At 32.0% G+C, this 25349-nt stretch overlaps 1 protein-coding gene across 1 annotated transcript in view; it reads right to left on the bottom strand.

The window, feature by feature from the left end:
• LOC139503678 (uncharacterized) overlaps window positions 1-25136 on the bottom strand; it is a 45460-nt gene extending 20324 nt beyond the window's left edge. Inside the window, exons 1-6 of the mRNA XM_071293501.1 lie at window positions 25080-25136; window positions 13370-13532; window positions 11835-12140; window positions 7756-7822; window positions 6223-6281; window positions 4638-4721 (exon numbers count right to left, since the gene is read on the bottom strand). Coding sequence (XP_071149602.1) covers window positions 4638-4721; window positions 6223-6281; window positions 7756-7822; window positions 11835-12140; window positions 13370-13532; window positions 25080-25121 — 721 coding nt within the window. The 5' untranslated portion in view covers window positions 25122-25136. The remainder of the gene's footprint in view (window positions 1-4637; window positions 4722-6222; window positions 6282-7755; window positions 7823-11834; window positions 12141-13369; window positions 13533-25079) is intronic.
• Window positions 25137-25349: the final 213 nt, after the last annotated feature.

Genomic DNA, 25349 nt, shown 5'->3' with positions numbered 1-25349 from the left:
TATACTATGGAGTGCATTAATCCTCAATTTTGAATGCAAACTCATAAACAAGTAAATTTTAGCTCAAAATGGTCTTAATATATTTCTCTTTCATCAAAAGTTTTATTTCTGCAAATTTTTTGGTTAGTTTAAGTACACCATGACATTAAATGCACTATTTTTTGTCCGAATAGGCCTACTTTCACATACGTTCTAAATTTGAGGAAGTAATTGGTGGTGTGACACCTAAAGAGACAAAAAAGTTGATTAGAAATCTTTTATTTTGCTTTATTCTTAATCCTTAATCAATTTGTAGTTAAAAACAGCCTATCTGAGCATTATGCGACTTATATTAAAAATTTCACAGCTCAATTTAAACTGATTGTAATGTATGACTTTGATAGAAAATACTTGAAAATTTAATTTTGGGCTACAGGAACATAAACTTTCAATATCAAGATCAGTTTTTGCTGATTTTTCCTTGTTTTTTTCTACTACTTCATAGACTTTCCACAATTTTTGCAATGAATTTAGGAATAAATCCATTGTATTGAAGTGTCAAGGAATATTGACCCCCCTTTTTTCATCTGGTGTCAGTAAAGTACTACAAATTGATCAAAAGTGCAGTCATGGTCATTTAACTGTGTTTATTTACATCAGTTAATAAAATTTAAGATATAAAAATTTCATTTGGAATAATAAATGGTACTTTTGTGAGTTTCTGCAATGTTTACATTAGGCTATGCTATCTGCCAAGTACATAGTATGACGCAATGATATAAGGGGTAAAAATCAAATAATTTCTTTAAATCTGCATGACAAAATTTGTTTGGGGGTAGTAAACAACCTATGTTTCAATGTTTAACACCACAGAATAACTTTCTGTGCATTTATAACATTATTTAGGACATTTTTTTTTTTTATATAAAAGCATATTGTCAAGGTGGGAAAAGGTAAATATAGCACAAATTCAAGTTTTAGGCTATAAATTTGCAATACGTGACATTTTGCCCCCAAAAAGATTGAAATGTGGCTACTATTATCTCAAATGATCAGTTAAGACACAAAAAAAACCAATTGTTTTCTGATTTTGATGTTTCACAGCATTTTGCTTAAAGGCGTCATACCACCAATTAAAAGTCCCTATCTGATCAACCAAATTGTACAATTTTCACAGCTTTCTAAATATTTTACCTTGAGTTTAACTTCATAGAAACCAGGTATAACCTGAATAGTACATGTATCAGCTTTATACATGCCAAATCTCAACAGATGTTTAAAATCATATAAAAAAGAAAAGGTCTTCCAAATAAAGGTACCACTAAAATTAACCCCTGGTTTTCTGGAAATCTAAAATTAGTATACTATGGAGTGCATGAATCCTCAATTTTGAATGCAAACTCATTAACAAGTAAATTTTAATTCAAAATGGTCTTAATATATTTATTTTCACCAAAAGTTTCATTTCTGCAAATTTGATGGTTAGTTTAAGTACACCATGACATCAAATGCACTATTTTTTGTCCGAGTAGGCCTACTTTCACATACGTTCTAAATTTGAGGGAGTATTTGGTGGTGTGACACCTTAACATTAATATTTTCTTCGAGTCCGAAAAAGGATCATAGGACATGTATACTATTTTAAATCAAGGAATTTTACCTACAGATTTTGTCTGCAAATTGATACAATATTCCCGGGCTTATATTTCCTATCAACATTTTTTATAGAGGGTTGCTGCTCTCAAGGACGCTATTAAATCAAAAGTCCCCAATGTTGAAGTTTGAATCATTCCTTTGTACGTCTAATATACGTTATACAGATGATAACGGATAATTCAACTAAAATCTCATTCTCTTGTCACAAACATGACCAACCGAATTTGTTACCGGATGTGTACAATCATGAGCAACACGATGGGTGCCACATGTGGGCAGGATCTTCTTACCTTTCCGGAGCACCTAAGATCATCCCCATTTGTTGGTCGTGTTCATGTTGCTAATTCTTAAGTTTTCTATGTTGTGTTTTGTGTACTATTGATTGTCTAGTTTAAGCCATGTTGTTTTCAGATTACTTTCGATTAATGTGTTTGAATATCCTTCTAGTATCTTCCGTCCCTCTTTTACATGAACCATCATTTTTTTAAATTTGCAACTGCAGTTGTTCAGAACGTGAACATGTTTACAAAGTTGTCAAGGCTACTTACTAATTTTCTTTCAGATGAGGATTAAGGGGCGGAGGGTGTCTGGTCTTCTCCTTATGGGGCTTCATGTACGATTTATGAATAGATACTTTACATGTTCCACTTCAAACATTGTCTAGTGTGTGGTCCCGAACTCCCTCTTTTAAAATAAATTCACCCTCACTTGTCTTTAGGTGTAATATCACCATTGATTTTCCCCTATTAGTCTTTGTTAAATTTGCACTTTTCAAAAAAATGTGCAGAATTTATCTTTGTTTCAAATAAAGAAATACTTGGTATGAGTAAAGTTTTATCCTGTCCAGTACTATAGAAAAAAATTCACATAACATTTCATTGCATATAAGAAAATAACCATCATTGGAAGTTAACCAATCACATGTCTCCCCTCATTTTATCTGTGTACAAGGTTTAGTCACCGTGTAACCTCAAGATCACAAAATTTTCTATAGAAATTTCAAATAAAAAATAATGGTGTTTTGAAATACCCAAGACATATGTTTAAGACACAGAAATGTTTTTACTGCAATAAAATGTATGATTAATTACCAACAACTGTCAAATTCAAGGGAATATTTGTTTAGACATAGACATGACGTAGCATGATTTGGTGATATTACACCGCATATACATGTATGTATGTATCAAATTTGATTTTTTTTTAAACAACTACCACGAAAGTAGCTATGAAGCTTACAGCTTGGCAAGTATAAAAAAATTGACAAAGTAGTTTTAAAGTTTTCATAAAAGTATAAAACGAAATTGTCAACTTCAAAATAACAAAATCGTGAAAAAAAGAGAAAAAAACACGTAAACAAATAGACTCAAAGAAAAAATAAAACCGCATTTATTTCTTATCACACTATCTAAGATCGTTCTAGCCGCGTCAATTTTTCAATATTAAAGGCAAAGTGAAAGTACATCTCATTACACTACCATGTCAATTTTTCAGTGCTGTTAGACTGCAACGAGGATTTTTGTACATATAAATATTACATAATCACTGTCACTTAATTTTCAGTTAAATGATCTTAAATAAATGATTTTTTTCTTTTTTCTTATTTGTTACGCAAGATAACCGTTTAATTTTCAAAAGACTTATTAGTGGTGGTCAAATCACGAAAAGAAGATAACTAAGATACGAAATTGAAAAGCAGTGAACACTGGAAATCCCGAAAAAAGCGAGCAAATTTTACCAATGTTGAATACTGAACCAGTTTTGAACATATGGTACAAAATCAAGTCGTTAACGTCAAATGAAAAACTTCAAATAAAACTAGAGGCTCTCAAGAGCCTGTATCGCTCACCTGACTTTACTTGGGTTTTTGAAATCATATAAAAAAAAAGATAAAATTTGGCTACAAAGTAACAACACTTGGCCAGCACCTCAAAAGGAAAGGAACAAACAGGTTTGGTTTCATTCAATTCAGTGGTTCTCTATAAGAAGAAACTTGTATGTATTTTCCATAGGGTCCTATGTTAAACTAAGTCCCCCAATGGCGACCACCTTGGAAGATGGATCGGCCACAAAGAAACAACACTTGTTCCGCACCTCATCAAGAACATTCATGCTAGGTTTGGTTTCATTCCATTCAGTGGTTCTCTAAAAGAAGTCATTTGTATGCATATGATTTCCCATAGGGTCTTTTGTTAAATTAAGTCCCTCGCTGGCGGCCATCGTGGGTGATTGATAGGCTCCAAAGTAACAACACTTGGTCAGCACCTCATAAGGAACATTCATGCCATATTTGGTTTCATTCCATTCAGTGTTTCTGTAGAAGAAGTTTAAAATGTAAAAAGTTAACGACGACGACGGACGACGACAACGGACGACGGCGACGGACGACGGAGGACGACGACGGATGACGAAGACGGATGACAGTCGACGGACGATGGACGACGACGAACGACGACGAACGACGGACGACGGCGACGGACGACGGACGACGGACGCAAGTGATGAGAAAAGCTCACTTAAAATAACGATTTTGATACAACAAATACTTTAACTGTTAAGGAATATTTTAATAAACAAATGTTTATATGTATACGGAAAATATAAAAATAACTATCCTGGCTCTATCCATTCACCTATTGGTTATGTTTTCCACGAGCTTTGTGATTATGGGCTTTCCAATTAGATTTTCATCTAAGTTCAGTATTTTTGTGATTTTAGTTTTTTGTTGTTGGTTTTTTTCTATGGATATAACAATCTAGCAAAATTCAATAACAAATTTCAGAGTTCATTAGCTTGCAATTAACAATTATCGAATGAAATAGTGCTTTTCGATAATACATTATAGTTTTTAAAAATATAAATCAAAACGTACATACAGGACTTTTTATAGTATATACACATCCTTCGTTTCAATTATGTCATTAATAATAAAATAACAAGAAAATTAAACAAAAGAAAAACAATAGTATGACCAAATAGAACATATAATTCAAACAACTTACGGCATAAACATAGTAATATCACAATTACTAATAAAGCTGTAAGGCATACATAAACCAGAATCAAACACGCTTGCATCAATGAACCTGGGATTAAATGAAATATAAAAGAATTTATCAGATTATGTTCAAATTTCAAACTATATGGACTTAATTTGATTGCATAATTCATAAACACAAAATAGCATATCATATGGAAACATAATATATCATATTATAAGCGACGGAGAAACAATCTTTCCCAAAAATAATCGCGAAAAAAAATAATCACTGAACTGCAACAAAAGCAAACAGCAACATACATAGAAACTTATACCATATTCCTGACTTGGTATGTAGGAATTGTAATGAAAAATGGAGGGTTGAACATTATTTCATGGCTAGCCAAACCTCCTGCTGATATGGCAATATTAAAAAATATTGCTAAAATATTAATCTTAAAAAACATGAATATTGTACAAACAAAGGCAAGAACACCACCACAGGGAAATATATAATGAAATAATAATATAATACATTACAACATGAAAACTGCATGATAACAGCGGATACCCCAATGAATTTACGAAAGCACACAAGGACACCACACACGAAATATAAACTGCGTGTCGAATGAATGGATGATCGTACCAAAAAATTGACGTTTATATTGCCACAGGTAAGTTACTGATAATAAAATAGATTTGTTTTAAAACGACACGTACAAAAATATTTATATTGAAATTGAGTTTGTAAGGTTTTTTGTGGTGTATTTTCTAACCACGACAAGAATATCAAAATAGAATTGCGTTTGTTATGGTTCGATTACTTATATTTTCTAAATCAAAACTGTGTTTCAACATAACATTCTGTGCATTAAGTCGATTTATAATTTAAAACATAAATAATATTGAACTTTATTTCACTGTTGTCTTGTCTAATGAATGTCTAGAAGTGACCAACAAGGGAAAATTAACCCCGCCGCATTTGAACTCCTGTCCCCAGTCAGGAGCCTTTGGCCTTTGTTAGTCTTGTATGATTTATAATTTTAGTTCATAGATATTTTGTTGAGTTTAGTATGACGTCGATTATAACTTAACTAGTACACTTTTTTGCTTAGAGGCCAGCGGAAGCAAGCCTCCGGGTGCGGGAATTTCTCGCTGTGGTGAAGACCCATTGGTGGCCTTCGGCTGTTTTATGCTCTTTGGTCGGATTGCTGTCTCTTTTACACATACCCTATTTCCATTCTGAATTGTATTGGTGTAAGTATATGAAATAACAGGTGTTATATTATTTTTGGAGTAATCAGGTTTAATTTTGGACAGATTTTGGGTAGAAAATATTGCTTATATTAATACCATCTAAATATTTATTGGAGAATTCTACTTTAAAAAAAACTACGTTGCGAAATAACTGGATGGGTATGGAAAAGGATTTCGTGAGTTGTTTGTATACATTCATGTACTAGTTCTTCATAATTTGGAATTGGTTGTGTGTTATTCAGTGTTTTGAATCCGAACGTTTAGTGTGTGCAATGATCTTAAATGATGGTATTAGTTGGAAGGATTTATTTCCTTTAATATAGGTTTGCTATACTATAGTGTCTTACTTTTGGCAGTCTTTTCAGTCTTCTTAGTATGGAGTGCTTCTGTACTTTTGTTTTGAATGCTGTACATTAAAGACAAAATAAATTCTGATCAGTTATGTATATCTAAACCTTTGTTGTCAATGCTTGAACTGACAAGGTTAATTAAACTACTAGTATATGAACATTTTATCAATATAATGGAAACATAAGCTATTACATGTAAAAACAGTGTTTGAAATCAGAAGTGTGAAGAGATAACTCTTATTTACAGCTCTGTATACTTATGTAATCTGTCAGAAACGTTAAACCCAAGCTATATCATCGTATACGACGTTGTATAACTAACTTCATACCAAAACTACTACTAATACACATATGAATAAACCTTCTTTGAATTGAATCTTGATGTTGGGTCATTTTTAAAGGTATCAATAGAAGTGTATTTAGGACATTTTTTTAAAGTGAAATCATAAGAGACAATATAAACATCCTAGAGATAATATGATTTAACATATCATGTTTAATTTTCTGCTATATATAAATCGGTAAATAGTTTGATCTACCAATAACATTGATTTGAATTTATATTGAAAGTCAGATTTATTTCTTTGAGGAGTGTTCTTAGGACGTATACTGCTGTTTTCGTTTGTAGTTGCTTTCTATCTCTTTAAAATAGGTGCAATCTATTCGATTATTTTTCATGTTTCGGATTGTCTTGAAATGCTGATATTTTACAGAAAAAAAACTAATAAAAACATATCTATTCGAAAAACAAAATCATAGTACAAAAAAGCAACGACTCCTCTGCCAAACAAATATTTTTCGTTACCTTGTCAATGATGAGTAATTGCATGTACCGTATAGTTCTTCATATGTTTAAACGAAACCAGGATTTCAAATTATGAAATAATTCCAAGGGGAAATTAAACGGTCTGGTTTATGCTAAAACAATGCATGAATGAAGAAACAAAATATGTTGGCCATTTTTCAGAATCCATTCATTTAACACTCCAAGACATATTTTTATTTTCTAAATATGGTATACATTCAAGAATCATAATTAACAAAAGTTATCAAAATGAAATTTTTAAAGAAAACAAAGGATATAATTCATAATCGAAAAAAATGTAGTTTTTTTATCAAACGTATTTTGTCATTAAAACAATACCGTTTTAACATGCAATACTTGAAAGGCTTTGGATACAAAAATTTTGATAGTATTGCTCGGAAAGGACTTTAAGGGTAATTTTTCAATCAATCCAGAATCTAAATTAAGAACGGCAAATTAAGAAATCGACAATATTAAAATTGACTTCAATTTTATCATAAAATAAATGTCCATTTTCAAATCAATAAAGGACCATTAATCCTCAATACCTACGTTATATAGCACAGAAATAATTGGAGACGACCGCCAACCCTATTTGTTGCATCAATCGAAATATATATAAAAAAAAAAGATTTTTGTATATAAACCCAGTTTGAATTATGAATCAATTATCATTCTCATTATTATAACAAAAGGAAAAATGTATTCTGAACAGTAAAACTTACGGATCTATTGTAATGCTCGGGTAACCGAATACGACAGAGACGTTGCTTTCCTCAGCGCAAACATAATCTAAAAATATCATATAAATAGATAATCCCGTTGATCATAAACAGGTAATTCATTTTATTTATACATCTGCCCAAGTAATATCACAGTTCCACCAGGCCACGATCGCACTACGATCTGTGAAAAAAAATGCAAATTTTGACGATCGTAGTGCGATCGTGTCGATCGCAGTAAGGTCGTAATACGGTCGTGGTGAGGTCTTAATAATAATAATAATAATATCTTTATTTAGAGAGAGTAACTCATTTGGATTACACCAATTTTCAATAAGGCTCTCTTAATACAATAATAATTACATTACAAATAAACAATGCATCAATAATAATGGTAAATAAAGATTATGTACAATTTAAAATACAATAAACATGCAATTATGATATGGCATTACAGTAAAAATATGATGGTAATGTTAAAAGTACATATATTTGTATTTATATTTAAATTCGGATACTGTATTTGATTTTTTTATTGAATTAGGAAGAGCATTCCACACTTTTGGTCCATTGTACGAGAAACTAGACTTATACAACTCTGTATTTGGTTTTGGAATAATAAAATTATCTGAGGATGAAAATCTCGTATTATATTTTTGGTTTGCAGAAGCTGATACAATAAGACTGGACATATATTCTGGAGCTAAGCCATGTTTTGCCTTATACATTAGTAATGATTTGTGATAAAGTATTCTTTGTGTGATTGGCACAATGTTACATTCGTGAAATAATTCTCTTGAAGGTTTGGTGTAATCATGTTCGTCTAAAATTATTCTTGCTGCCCTTTTTTGCAGTTTTAGTAAACTATCTAATAGAAAGTTATTACAGTTTCCCCATATTGAACAACAATAATCTAAATGAGGTAAAACGTAAGCGTTATAGTACATTTGTCTAGCTTTATGATTTAAATATTTCTTTATCCTTTTTAGTAAAGCTAAAGAAGAGTTAACTTTTTTGATTATATAATCGATATGAGAAGACCAAGATAGAGATGCATCAATAAAAACACCTAGAACTTTTTCACATGTACTTTCTATAATTTGTTGTCCATTTAAAGCAAGATTAATGTTTTCATTTGATGTAACGGAAAGCTTTTGTTTAGATCCAATGCATATAGCTTTCGTTTTAGATACATTTACAGCCATTTTATTGTCATCACACCAGCGAAAAATATCTTGTAAAACCGTTTTAAGTTTTTGACTGAAGCAACTTTTGTTTTGTCCAATGACTGATATGGTGCTATCATCAGCAAATAAATCGGTGTTATGATTAGGATTAGACAAAGGAAGATCATTAATAAAAATTAAAAACAACACCGGTCCTAATACGGATCCTTGAGGTACACCCGTTTTTTGTTTTTGTACGTCTGATAATGTATTTGAAATAGATACTTTCTGATATCTGTCAGCCAAATATGATGTAAACCAACGTAATGAAGTATAAGCTAATTTGTATTTGTTTAATTTTTGAATAAGCAGTTCATGATTGAGAAGATCAAAGGCTTTTGCTATATCTAGAAATACTGCTCCAACAAGATCGCCATCATCAATGGCTTTAAGCCATTTATCTATTAAAGCTGTTAAAGCAGTTTGACAAGAATGGTTTGCACGAAAGCCTGACTGCATTCTATACAATAACTTGTATTTATTAAGATATTTTACTAAGTGTGTTTTCACATGTTTTTCAAGGATTTTAGAAATGAGTGGTAAAATTGCAATTGGTCTATAATTAAAAACATCCTGTTTTGAGCCTTTGTTCTTATAAACTGGTATGACTTTTGCCAGTTTAAATGAGGATGGAAAAATACATTTTTTGATACTCAAATTAAAAATATGACAAAGTGGTAGTGAAATAGCATGAGAAGACATCTTTAAAAATTTTGCACTTATGGTATCAAGGCCTGTTGCTTTTGATTCATCTAGTGCTTTTAGTTGTAAACACACAAAATCATAACTCATAAGTGGTATAGAAAAATACACGTCATCTGGTACATGACCCGATATAAAATCACCAAGTTTGTTAAAACAACTACTAGAATTGTTGATGTTTTGATCTATATTAAGATTATCTGTGATATTTGTGAAATAAGCATTAAAAACATCAGCAATGCCTTTTGGTTCTAAAATTTCCTTTTTGTTACAATCACTTATGATTTTTATACTGGTATGATTGTCGGTACCGCTGACAGTATGTAGGTGCTTCCATAATTTACTGCTGTTGCTCTTTTTTTGTTCTATGATATTGGTATAATAATTTTGTTTAGAGTTTTCGATGAGATATTTGACTTTATTTCTCCAAAGTCTATAACTATACATATCTTTTTTCTTATGATAAAAATCACGTTTTCTCATGCTATCTAGAATTTCATCATTCATCCACTCATTTTGATACAAACGTTTTACTCTCTTTTTAATGAGTGGAGCATGATGATTTTAAAATACTTTAGTAAAAATATTCAAAAAAGACAACAGTGCTTCTTCGGGGTCATCAATTTCTAATACACAATTAAATGAACACTGTGATATGTCATTGACAAAATCATTTTCATTAAAATGTTTAGTAGATCTGAACGTAATATATTCATGAATTTTCTTTTTCGATTTTAACCCAATAGGAGCTGTCAAGTTACAAAATGATGATTGTTTGTTTTTTCGCCACATCTTGCTCTGTTTTCTATGTGTTTTTCCCCCGATTTCCTTTATGCCACGGAATTGTCAATTCATTTTCGATTAAAGAAAATCCATCATTTTAGTATCTTCGCCTCTCGTTTATGTGGAATGTTGGACTAATTTTTTGTAAATTTTGTCACATCAGTAGATAAATATCACCTATTATCACCATAGATTGCATATATGCATCATCTTCATTATTATTCATTTATCTTAATATTTAGATAATAGACTTTCACTTTCAAAAGGACAGATAGCGATCGATCTTCACTTGACAAAAAAGATCAATTAAAAAGAGTTGTCGATCATTTACACAGACATGAAGAGAGAAAAAAAGATACCAATAGGTCATTTAAACTCATAATTATAAATATAAACTAACAACGTCATTGCTAAATAAGGAAAAGGGCAACAAACAATAGCACATAAACTACAAAATGACATAAGTTTAAAAAAATAAAAAATAATGAGATGTGAAATGATTGCTAGAGACTAAATATGTGGATGCTAGCTCTCGATAACAACGAACAACCTAAATGTTGTACAATGATCAAAGTGAATCATGTATAAAAAGCAGGTAAAAATATATTTGCTTTTTGGCCTTGAATGTTTGTCCCTAATATTTTATTAAACAGTGCATTTACATTCAGATATCGCCGATCAAATTTATTCGTTCATAGTGTATAAATTTACGTTTTTTGATTAAGTTAGGCCTGCCAATTGATATTTTATCGTGTGTTTTTCTTTGTTGTGATGTTATGCTATTGTTTCAGAAAAAGGGAGAAGGTTTGGATCCATTAAAACGTTTAATCCCGCTGCAAATGTTTGCACCTGTCCTAAGTCAGGAATCTGATGTACAGTAGTTGTCGTTTGTTTATGTAATTTATACGTGTTTCTCGTTTCTCGTTTTTTATATGGATTAGACCGTTGGTTTTCCCGTTTGAATGGTTTTACACTAGTAATTTTGGGGCCCTCTATAGCTTGTTGTTCGGTGTGAGCCAAGGCTCCGTGTTGAAGGCCGTACATTGACCTATAAAGGTTTACTTTTTTTAAATTGTTATTTGGATGGAGAGTTGTCTCATTGGCACTCACACCACATCTTCCTATATCTATATATCATCTAATGCAGCTTTCTATTCGCTTGTGCCACCAAACAGCTTCCGATGTTGTATCATTCCGCAACTTTTCGTATTTAAATAATAATATGTTTTTTCACATATAGACAACTTTTAGGCCCGTATCAATTTCTGGTAATAGTCAATTTCCCCTGATCATGCGACTACACCGAATATATTGTCAATGTAGCAAAAACATAATCGTGAAATCGTAAACTTGTATCCGCTCAACACAAACCTGGTGTCAGGACTTGGCGTTTATCCTGACATTTCTTCAAATAGCAGGAACAGTCTTCATCCAGAGGAAAGCAACTATTATGATGCCTAGGTGCAATTATAAAGGCGTACCCTCTTTTATAATCACAACGACAAGACCTATCTGTTTCTGTTGAACCATTTTCAAAAACCAGTTGACCCGCATCAGTGCAATTTGACTTTATATATGTACACTTGTCGCTTTCGTTAGATAGAATACTTCCTGGGGAAAAATTGTCAAAAGCACATTTTTCTGCATCGATGTTGCCTTTATAAACTGGTCGGAAACCTACAAAGAAAATATAACAAAAATACTTTTGCGGTAATTTAAAAAAGAGGGAAATCCATACAAAATGTCAAAATAAAGCGTTATCAATCAAACGAAAAATTAATGGAAAAATGTCTTTTCATTAAATATACATGTACTATCCATATAAAATAAACCATTAAACATAAAACTCAGATGGTACGGTAGTGTGTGTCTTTGATATAGATGGCGCTGTTTTTATTTTATTTTATAACGCTTAATTCTTGAAATTTGCTTTGGTATTATTTCATGAAAAGTCCAATACACTTATACAAACATATAGTTCTTTAATTGCAGTATCACACAGACCCAAACGACAGAAACGTGAATATACACCACAAACGCCTCTACTAATTAATCAAAACTCGCCTACAATTTAGTTAATATGATGCATGTTCTTGTTATTTATCATTTATTTAATAATGTATAGATTACAGTATAAATAAACATGTTATTATATTTTAAATATAAATATAAAGTGACTGATGTAAATTTTCAGATCTTACATTGTTGGGCCAATTTTCTGACGAAGTATACAGACATTCAAGTTGTTGTTTTAACACCAATGTGCATAATTTGATAAGCTTTGTTCTAACGATGACGTTTTACGGAAACTTGCATGCAAACTATTATTATCTCATGATTTCAAAAACCAGGTACAACATGTAAACAATAAAAAAGTTTTAATCTTAAGATATTTACTTAAAATTTCGGCGGTTTTCAAAAATAACCATAAGCGGAGTTTTGTAAAAGCAATGTTAACATCTCCTTAGTTTGGGTTAAATTTGTGATAAACAATTCTTTGAAACTAATTCATTTACATTTCATGATTTTAGAGGGGGGAAATCATTGTTTTGCTCTTTCAATAACAAATAAATTGCAAATCGGTAATTTCTGCATTTAATCTTGTACACATGATCTTTTTAAACGAAAAAGCTATTTCAGTAACAAATAAATTGCAAATCGGTCATTTCTGCGTTTAATCTTGTACACATGATCTTTCTAAACGAAAAAGTTATTCGTGTTTTTTTACAGCAATCAATTTACATGTTTTCGAGTTAATTATTAAAAGCATTGAGCATACATTTTTTTAAATAAGTGTACGTAAAAAGTTTGCACATTCTGAGGAGTGAATGTATTTTCAATAAAGAAAACAGAAAAAAAAACACCTTCTCTTTGTATTTGTAGTTGCCTCTAAGTTGAATGCATACCTTTCCTGTAAACCTTTGGATTTTTGCATACTTCAATATGAATATGTTTGTTTTTGTCAAGTATACAATGATAACGATTTTCTTCAGAACATATGAGCTTTGCTCGAATTTTTCTATTCATTCCATGTGGACATCTCTGAAGATCCAAATGAACATCTGAAAACTAAACATAGAACTCAATAATTGAAGAAACAATAACATTAACGGTACCAATTTTCCTGCACCAGATGCGCATTAAATATTAGTTGATTATATCTAAGAAGTATAAACTGTTAACTGAAACAGTAATTTGACTGTCATAATTTCTGTAATACAAATTGTGTGATGAAATTGATTTAATTTTCCTGCAATGGAGCCTTGAGTTGAAGTGGAATACTAAGGTGACATAAATCGATTAAGGAGGCAAATCAAAGTAACACACATACTCAAAGGGAATTGCACGCACTCCTAGAGGAGCGATACAGATTCATCAGGTTACGCGTCTTTTGAATGCGATCATCACTAGCTGTACGAAACTACACTCAGTCAAAATGTCTCAACCGGAAATGGACGAACTCGGTAAAATTGAAGATCAAAACACTATACTGAAAATATATATACTAAGTAACTCCACACCATGAGTTCGAATCCCGGCAAGGGAAGAACAAAAATTTGCTACCACAAATATGCAAATTCAACATTGTTGTGCCGATATTTTGAGTAATTATACGTATAAAATATATTATAATATTTCTATAAAAAGGACTGCCCAGCAAATTTAATATGTACCGAATCGTCTAGAATAGATGATACTGCAGAGATCAGGAATACATTATATAAGTCTAAAAAGTTTGCTCAACAGTACTAATAGATGATGGTAATATACGATTGTTATAAATCCATGTTGACAAATATTTCAGCTTAACAAATAGCTTTTGTCAGTGTCAATGATTTTAATAATTACTAATTGTATGTGTAAAACAAATAGACTTTTTCAATTTTAAATACACATATACTTTATTTGGAGTTCTATATATAAGCTCCTGTATGAAATGTGCATTATATAAATAAAGGAACCAGTCGTGGAAAAAAGAACCACATAGGGTTAGCATAGGAATTGCTATTTTTGCTGAAAGACAAAAAAGGATTATCATTACAATCACTGAGGTGCATATAAATCGGGAGCAAGATCGGGATGACACTAGAAGTTTTGTTCATACGCTATCCGATGTTACACTGCAATACAATTAACGGTACCAATTTTCTTGCAACCTAGACAAAAAAGAGTTTTACTTGCTAAAAGATGTTAAATTAACGAAAACACATCAGCATTTAATTTAATGGAACCAAACTTTTAACTTGTTGGAAAACACACTAATATTGGAGTTTAATGCTTCATACAAACAAATTACAAAAATTCTGTAATTACAATCTTCAATCCTACATAGTATGTTGTGATAACATTGAAACATAATAGTGCAGTTGGAAATTTTCTTAGAACTAGATATCATGAAACGAAATAAAGAGATAATATCAAAACTGGAAACACGTATTGGTGTATGTAGACGACAATCCTATTTATAGTAAGGATTATTCAACTTTGAAAAGACATCTGTCTCTTAGCAGCTTTATTTGATAGAATGATCAAAAACCAGTGTGCGCGTTACCAACTAAGGTTACGCTGTAGACCAAGATAACACATCATCAGTACACTCCCAAAAATGTCAATAAGAAAGCATGTTTCTTGGTTTGTATACACACCTAAAACGTCTAATAGAATATGTTCCATGTCAACAATACTACGACATGAAACTCTGAGTAAAACTGATATGGAGGGCGCATGCTTTGAAATCAAGCACACATGTGGGCACAAAAATGTCAGTATTCTCCTCAGAAACTAACAAAACCTTTAAATAGACTTATTAAAAGGGGATATAGTTACGATACTGTTGTCAGGTCATTAAAGATTGCATATTTTGGCTTTAACATTGATTCACTGATAGGGTCTTTGCATCGGAACTAAACACATTTATTTCTAAAAAAACAGTTGTTGGCATGACACGGGTTATGTTCTTCTCATATATTTTATGATAGTATGATACTAAACCCCTAACGGGAGGGATTGTACCTGATATTCATATGATGAAGACATAATCTTTCAATCAGTTTAATTGAGGTCTGAAGCTGGCATGTCAGTTAACTGCTAGTAGTCTGTTGTTATTTATGTATTATTGTCATTTTATTTATTTTCTTTTGTTACATCTTTTGACATCAGACTCGGACTTCTCTTGAACTGAATTTTAATGTGCGTATTGTTATTCTTTTACTTTTCTACATTGGCTAGAGGTATAGGGGGAGGGTTGAGATCTCATAAACATGTTTAACCCCGCCGCAATTTTGCGCCTGTCCCAAGTCAGGAGCCTCTGGCCTTTGTTAGTCTTGTATGATTTTAAATTTTAGTTTCTTGTGTATAATTCGGAGTTTAGTATGACGTCCATTATCACTGTACTATTATGCATATTTTAGGGGCCAGCTGAAGGACACCTACGGGTGCGGGAATTCTCGCTACATTGAAGACCCATTTGTTGCCTTCGGCTGTTGTTTGCTCTATGGTCGGGTGGTTGTCGCTTTGACATATTCACCATTTCCTTTCTCAATTTTATGTTAAAAATAGAGAATGCCTGGCATTTATTGTTGCGATTAACATATGCATATTTGGCAAATAAAACAATCTAAGTGTATACAGACCAGAAAGCTTTGGATAACCTCCGCCAAATTATAGAGATAATATGACGTTTTACAAGAGGGTCTGCTATCTTCAGTCAAACAATTTCAGGGTTCAAAATCAACCAGAAAATGACAACATATGTGAAGAAGTCCTCTCCAGAATTCAGCTACCAGAAAACAATCATCCTAGTCAATGCAGTATAGATGGACTAGAAGTGTCATTTACTGCAACTGATCTTTCCAAAAAGAATATGTGACCAGTTTAATAATGAAAGTCAAATTTCAGAAGCTATTCAATCGGTGAAAACATATTTGAAGCTAATAGATAATTATACATCTGAACGAAGATAAGTTTCAATAATAACAGCAGACGAATATTAATGCGGAGTGCACCCATTCATTCTAACCATCGAAACCACAAAGCTTACACGGGCGAGTTTTAAAGCAGCTCATCAAGATGCTTCAATACATTTAACAAAATATTAACCTTCAAACAAAAAAAAGCTGAAGTAGTAGTCCAAGTAGCAAATCATGGTCGTTTTTTATTGTATATAGTTTCACCAGTATTATTTCAGAGGGAAAATACACTTAACGAAGAGGGTCAAAAACAACTTGATGTATCGAAGTCCTAACGAAATGTACCATGATTCAATTTTCCAGTGAACATAAGGATTGACAAAACCTAAAACAGCATTCGATTGAGGTATTAATGAAAGAGAATGAACTTTGATATCGAAGAGCATTTTAAGACATGCATTGAATTTCAACACTCTACAATAGCACCATTGCAGCCTCTTTCGGTAACGGGTGTTTTTGAAAGAATACACATAGACATTCTGTACAAATTAACCCCAGTCGACAGATAGTTTCTACCAAATTTTGCTAGTAGCCTGTTCTCCAAACGGTTTGAAGCTTAGTCCATGAAGAGGAATTCTTACAGATTTTCGAACTGCGTAAAACAACTCTGCAAGATTTCCAGGATAGCAAGCTCAATGCACCATCATATTACCCAAAAGGTAAGGCAGCAACAGAACGACATAATCGTACATTGACAATATTCTGAGAATGTATTAATATGAGAACAAGTCGAAATGAATAGACTATTTACAAGGAAATATGATAGATTTCTGAAACACAGTCGACACAGTTTATCCATATTATTCGGTTTTACTGATGGAAACACCGAAAATGCTATCGGATTTATGCCAGAATCTTCCTAAGGATTGAGCAAAGATGCAGAGTCAACCCTAAGATTGTGTGTTAATAATATCGCCGTTGCCAGAAACATAGCTAAAATTAACAAAAAAGTTGCACAACAGAACCAGTGACAACTCTATGGCAGATTTTACCCATTGAATCACCAGTGATGATGATACAAGGCTGAAAACATATTCTGTATATATAATTCGTCTAAATATCAGGCCAACAATGTTAAATCTGTAAATTTGCGAACTCTACAATAATAAAACTTTCGGTGGCCGGGTTTTACCTTTCCTCGTCAGTTGTTAACTAGTGACGTATATTACATCGAAAGCTTGATTTTATCCAGCCAAGATTGTCGTGTGGTCTAATGCACAAGGCATAATGCAAAGCGATATAGTGCCACGATATATCATTAGCATGAGTTCGTATCCAGGTAGGGGAAGAAAAACTGATGTAGCTTTGTTTGGCAAATACCTTAACAAATTTTATATATATAGGCGAGTGTAATATTTGAAAAAGACGTCTAGTTAAGGACTTTAATGCACCCACCTAACACACGGCTAATTTTTTTTTTAAATGAAAGAATAATGATTAAACTTTGATTTTTGCCCGGTCGTCACAAAATCGTACGGTGCAGTTTTTGTAAAATTGACGTTTATTTCAGAAATTAGTTGAAAATTATAAAATTACGACATGTTTTTCAAGCAAAGGAAATAAGTCGTATCTCTTCTTTTAGACAGAATAATTAAGTGAATTAGATTCTTAAAATAATGAAAAACAATATTTTTAACTGAAACTCCGCATGCTTTTGCATTCCTTCTAAATATTTGACATTTTGTACCAAAATTTTCATAATCCCGACCTTTTTGGATCTACAATTAAATTTTTATTAAATGTTTTTGCTCTCTATCCGTTTTAGAACACACCAAATTACTCGTCAGTTATCGTTTTTTCATTCAAGATCAAGACTTTATCTCAACATTTCTTAAAATCACGAATTTCTGTAATTTTATGATGTTGGGTAAAATCACTATAATTTCCGGAATCCCTTATCTATTTCGTTATCGTTTTTTACTGAATATATTAGTCGATTTCCGTGTACTTAATAGTGCTTTTGAGTACGGTAAATCATATTTAAACGACTCTATTTCTATCTTTAACTTCAGTGTAGCTTAAATAGATATAAAATCGTCCGAAATACAGATCAAATCAAAGTAAAACATAGTTTTTGAGTTCTGTAGAATTCACCCCTTTCTAAATAAGGAATCGTATCGGAAAATTGTAGAAAATCTTCCGAGTCGTGTCAAATTTTCACAGTCCAGTTCACAATGAAACTCTTCATTTGCTAAAAAGCAAAAAAAATCCATTTATTGACACAGATGCATAGTCTGTCATGTATTTACTACATAGCAACTATGTAGTTAAACACTTAAATGAAGATACAGTTGTATTGCCGCAGTGGGAAAACGAAAAGATAAAGTTTACAGAAGACTAGTAGTCGATGAATATGAAAAAAATAAAAACATTCCATTTGAAAATACAAAATATCATAAGAGTTGCTATAAATATTTCAAAAGTAAGCACAACCTATCATCTTCTGTTTTGTCTGTACAAAGACTTTGTACTACATGTACCAATTCTACCGACCAGTCTCTTCTAATATATCAACGAGGGCAGTAGATCTACAACTCATTCTGATTTGGCTGTTTGTATATTTTGCAAATGTATAAAGCCTATAAGCAAGTTACACAACTTCATAAGGTATCCTCTGAGGAGCAAACTCAAGCTGTTTTGAGTGTTACTACATATATCTCCTACAATGATCTGATTTACAAAATAACTCATGATAATTTTACTATTAACTCTTTATACCATCAAGCTTGCATCGCTAAATATTTGCTACAAAATTTGAAATCAGAAATTAAAGAGCTATTTAGTTCTGAACATAAAACAGCTTTTACTAACATTTCGACGATTAAACATGACGTGCCTGTACACAAGGAAGTATTCTGGTTAACAACTTTAATTACTTGATCAGTGAACCGGGCTTAATTTCTGCCCGAGGATCGCCGCCGAGAAAACTACACAACATATGATCAGCTTCAACAAAAACTAAAAAAACATGGTCAATTTATAGTTACATGTATACAGCTTCAACAAGGCCAAGGTGCATCCAATATTGTATACAGTAGCTCTATAATTTTGTCTTATGCCGTAATGACGGAAAATTACCCGTTTAAAATGACTGTGATATATGGTCTGTCAAAATTAAAGATCTGAGCAGTGACTGCGAAACTGGTTGCAAGCACTTTATGCAGCTACTAGTATTTTACGGAAGCAGATATAGGGTAGAGTTGTAATCCAATCACCTTATCCATTATCTAAAACATTTCACTGGATTATTCAATTGAAATTATGCCATCTGCTTTAAAAACATTTCTGTATTGTCTTAAGCTTTTAGATGATGACAAATCTGCGGCAGTTAATAAAGCGTACGATATTTCTATTGACAAAGTTCTTAGACGTATGGCTTAAGTAGAATGTATATTATCTATAAATATTTTTTTAACTCTTTTTCATTTAGGTTTATCACTACAAATGCACCGTATTTATGGACACACCTTTGATAACTATCAACAAGTTTGACTGATCAGGAGATAAGAAACTATAAAAATGGGGCATCCATTCTACATGGCATTATTTTTCTTCTGGGGGTTAAAATTTTATCCAAGACAATGTCGACCTAACTACAGAAACAATAACAGATCTCCGTATGACTTTGGTTGGCTAAAAGACAACATCGGTCCGATATGATGTCATTCAACTTTCTACAAGATTTGATCTGTTCACGCATTGGTATAGGTATAGGCAATTTTGCGCCTGTCCCAAGTCAGGAGCCTCTGACCTTTTTTAGTTTTGTATAACTTTTATTTTAACTTCTTGAGTATATTTCGAAGCTTAGTATGACGTCCATTATCATTTCAAACTAGTACATTTTTGTGTAGGGGTCAGCTAAAGAACGCCTCCAGATTTGGGAGTTTCTTGCTGCATTGACGACCCATTGGTGGTTTTTGGCCGTTGCCTGCTTTTAAGCGCGTTGGTGTCTCTTTGACAAATCCCTCATGTCCATTCAGTCAAATTTTTAATTCAATCTGTATATAGTAGATCTTGTGTCCGCTTTGAGCAAAACCTCTACTGTACTGATATATGCCTATGCCAAGGAAGTTGTCTTTGTAACAGTATGGATATGTTGACCGATAAGAATGATGAGATTACAAGTTTAAATGAAGCTATAATATTCCGATATCGCAATATTCCGACACCTAAATGGTCCAACATCCCATTGGTCCGACGTTTCGATCATTTAGGTTATACGCTAACGGGATTTTAACATCAGAAAGCCAAATAAAAGGTTCAATATTAGGATAGCCTTGTCCTCTGTTTGAAGCGGCGAAACAAGATAAAAAAAAAAGTAATACTTAGTGCCAAAGTAGTTGAACGTCATCACTAGCGTAATTTAAAAAGAGTACCAACTACTTTGTCAAGTGTTGTTTGATTAATTATATATCTCAAGATACACGGCGGCCGACTGAAGTAAAATCAAACACAGTTTGACGTACAATGAGTGATCATATTTTCCTTGTGATGTTTTATATTAAAACTAATCAATTTGTTGATATAAATATACTAGTAGCACTTTACTCATTTTAGTTATGTTTGTTAGTACTCTTATCATATCTGATTTAGTGATGTATGAGTTGTTAATGTCTGTGTCATTTTGGTCTTTTGTGGCAATCATACCACATCTTCTTTTTTATATATCAACATATTGCACTACAATAATAAAAGAAAATCTGCTCTATGGTTGTCTGATCTTGAAGCGGTTGGCAGGCTTTCAAACTAACAGGAGACCATACGCTGCCTCAATTTTAATGAACAGCTCATCATGGGACTTTTCTAAACAATTAAAAATACGTCATATGTTATATTTTCCTCTTGCTTCAAATATTTTGTTTCGGATTATTTATATCAAATTTGCAGATATATGTTTGTAAATACGTGCAATCAAATGTTATGGAGGTATTATAAGATTTAGATAATGCAATGGCGACTACAGATACATGTGTGTGACTTAAATGGTTGATTTTCAAAGACTCCGAGAGAAAACGTTATGTAACATGTGTTACCGTTAAAATCAACCAAAATTAATTAATATTATGATAGAAATATATTTTCCCAACAGTAATACAGCATTCCTATAAAATTGTTTCGTTTTCGCATTTGTTTTGACTTGCTTTTACAACTGGAAGTATCCGTGAATTGAAATTGCACCCATGACCTTTGACCTCGATTTAAAAAAAAATGCACCATAATTTCTTTTGACGACCGGGATATTTAGAAAGTACACATTCTTAGCTTTCTAATGATATATAATTTAGCCGTGTGTTAGGTAGGTGCATTAAAAATGTAAATTTGGCTCTCATATCACTCGCCTAATAGAATGTGTATTCAGCATTGTATCACCATCACTGTTGATCCTAAGGATCATATCTGTCGGGATTACTAGTGATTGTGATACAAGGCTGAAACACATTTTGTATATATAATTCGTTTAAATTACAACCCAACAATGTTACAACTGTTCTTCCCTGGCCGGGATTCGAACCTGCCAGGGAAAAACAAAAAACAAAACTTCCGAAAATTTACAAATTTAACATTGTTGGGCTGTTATTTAGACGACTTACATATATATATATATATATAACCAGTCTAAAATATTACCAAAACAAACCAATAGAATCAACAAATGTTAAATATTTCAGATAACAGATGTTCTTCATCAGTATGATCACGATGCAAAATGAATCATTTCAATCTATTCTGATTATCAAACTAAAGCAATCTTCAAATTATATACAATGAAACAGTTTTAACCGAACATCCAAGGGACTCTAGTACAATTCTTAAATACTAGTATTCAAACATGAAGCAAAGATATGCCTAATATATATAAAAAAAAAGAATCCGATATGAACTGGCACAACTATGAAATTCAAAAGGTGACGACAGTTAAGATGTGACAATAACTGGGTTGAAATACATCCCGAAAAAAAAAGCACTGACCGATCTAAGCTGGTATCATATTTCAAATTTGACAACGGTAGAGTGCTTAAAACAGAAACTGAGCATCTATACGTCCCAAATAAATAGCAGTTGAATAATGATTAGAAAAATGATTAAAATTTTATTTACTACGGTAAAATAATTGAACGTGGCTGCGTACTTGTACATCTTAAAACTGTATGTCCGGGTTTATCCAGGTTAGCCAAAAAACCTTTCCCGAGCAAGTCTGTCGGCTCTTGACCAACCTTTGTTATGGTCTATGATTGTGATGGTAAGGTTATTAATTTTAGTTTTTTCTAATTTTTAATATATATACAGAATGTGTTTTCAGCCTTGTATCACCACTACTGGCGGTCCGATGGATAAAACCTGTAGTAGAGTTTTCACTGGTTTACATCCTTGAGTACTTGATTCTAAGTATAGTTTTTGGTTAAATAACAAGAAATATTTTTGAAACATGTAATTTTAAAAGTATTAAGTTATAATGATATGTTTGATAGTATTCAGATATAGTTTCCCCCTTTGAATACCCCATGTGTATATATGTAAAGAGGTCAAAAGGTCAACAATTAGCATTTGATATTGTACTTCATGCGTTTAAACTTTTAGGAATTTTGGTCCTCAATTCTCCTAAACTTCGTACTTTATTTGTCCTTTTTAACTTTTTTTATTCGAGCGTCACTGATATGAGTCTTTTGTTACGAAACGCGCGTCTTGTGTAAATACAAAATTTTATCCTGGTATATAAGATGAGTTTATTTATCAATATGTGTACACTTTTAGCAAACAGAAAGACGAATCAAGATAACAACCCACAGATGAAATTTCATCATCAAACACAAACTCAAATTGTAGACATTTGTGCTCTAAACAATAATTCTGGAAGTGTTATAGATATTAACATTACTATGATTTTAGTTCGTCTATCTATTTAATTTAAATATGTCTTACTGTTCGAATTCGATTATTGATTTCAAACATTTACAAGTCACGTAAAATTGCGAAAGACAGCATCATTATACTCGTCAACTTCGAAGAAGGAGTTATTGCTGTTATACAAAGTTGCTTTAAACCAGTAATCGAATTATTGTTATATACGATTAAGATTGAACAATAGTATTATTTAGTATGAAATTCAAAACAGTGTAGCTGAGGCCATTGATTGACACATTAAAATCATTCATTGACTAGGACAATTTAGGTGAACGTTTGTATGTAACGACCAATGCTCACTATGTACTTTTTAAAGACACTTAAACTATGGGGTCACCAAAGGTTCTCAACACCTAAATAAAGTAATTCGAAAAATTAATCAGAAATAACACGATATTTTGATTTATATCAATTATATAAATCAAAACACAAAGGTTATTCCTGATTAATTTTTCGAATTATTTTATAATTAAAGGCGTTAAGAAACCTTTGTTGACCCCACAGTTTAAATGTCTATCGTAGGTACGTCATGAACAGTGGTTGTTACAGACAAACGTTCACGTAAATTGTCCCAGTCAATGGATGATTTTGATGGGTCAATCAATGGCCACAGCTACACTGTTTTGAATTTCATACTATTTTATGAAAAAACATTTAGCAAATAATTGTGTATTAAGGGATTATAGATTTTGTAAATGGTTGCTAAGGCAGTCTTACTCTGTATTTCATACTGCAAATACGTGTCGATAAATCTTTATTTTATACTGAAAACGGAACATAACACAGAGCTATAATTGTACATAATTTCTTTTGTTTGGTAAATGCCTTGGGAGTATATGTTTAGTATCCAAGTTAATTGACAAAATCTACTGCAAGCAAGAAATGATATGTGATTTGAACAACAACGTTTTTCAAGGCTGATCTGCAAGGATTACAACATGTTTGTCAAGGAGGTCGGACAGTTGTCAAGTAACATTAGGGTCAATGAAATAAATATGGCATCATAGTGTTCATAGACCTTTTCGGTTTTTATATGAACAACTTCAAAATAGTAAGGTATTTCCGACTCATCTACTTTATGATGAACGATTATGCTACATTTGATAACCTTGAAATTTTTCTTGCAATTGAAAGATTAAGAAATAAACGTTTCTGCAACGTATCTTTTCACTTACCATTCTGTCTTACTATCAGTGGCAGACGATTGTCGCATAGCATAATGTCTCCCGTGGTCACATTGTCCGCAGACTTAAATTTATATTGATATACTGTGCAAAACTGTGAAACATTTTCCAGTCCATCAATTCGTTATGAAATAGTGTCCGTTCCAAAGAAATTTTAGTGACTCCTTTGGTACATTATTTTCCGCTGCTACCCTGGCCCTGTTTTGATATAGTGCTTTTGTCTTTTTAAATACATGTGTATTAACATTTTACCTAAACTGGACTTCATTGAGCAGTTGTGTATTACATTTTACTCTACAGTATGTACAACTACAACAACCTTTATTCTGCGTCTTTGTCAGAAATATGATTTTTGAATTTTTAAACCAGCTGATTATACAGTTTTAGCTGACAGTATCCCAATTATCATGATAATTGTGTCGGTTTTGGTTGTTCTCCTCATTTGCCAATATGATGGAACCTTAAACAACAGTCATATACGTAATAGGCTAAGCAAGCTGTCAAACAAATAAAGGTAAAGAATAACAAAAATAAAACGTATATGAACATCTAAAACTTACCAGCAGTAGGATTAGGACAGTCCCAAAACCATTCATTTCCATCAGTGAACTGATTATGCATCTATAAATAAATAGAAATATTATATTCACCTCTTTTGGATTTTTTATTTGTCTTCTATTTATGTTTTTCTATGAATTTTCTCAAACTGTTATTTTGTTGTATTGTCTTTTTTATGTAAATCTTTTTTAAACTTTTTTTGAGTTTTAATATTTCCACTTTCTTACCATATTCTGAACGAAATGCAGAAATATATGTGTTGACAAGTTTAT

The sequence above is a fragment of the Mytilus edulis genome, chromosome 1 (genome assembly GCF_963676685.1).
Source record: "Mytilus edulis chromosome 1, xbMytEdul2.2, whole genome shotgun sequence".
NCBI classification, from domain to species: Eukaryota; Metazoa; Mollusca; class Bivalvia; order Mytilida; family Mytilidae; genus Mytilus; species Mytilus edulis.
This window is presented reverse-complemented; position numbering and strand designations above follow the sequence as displayed.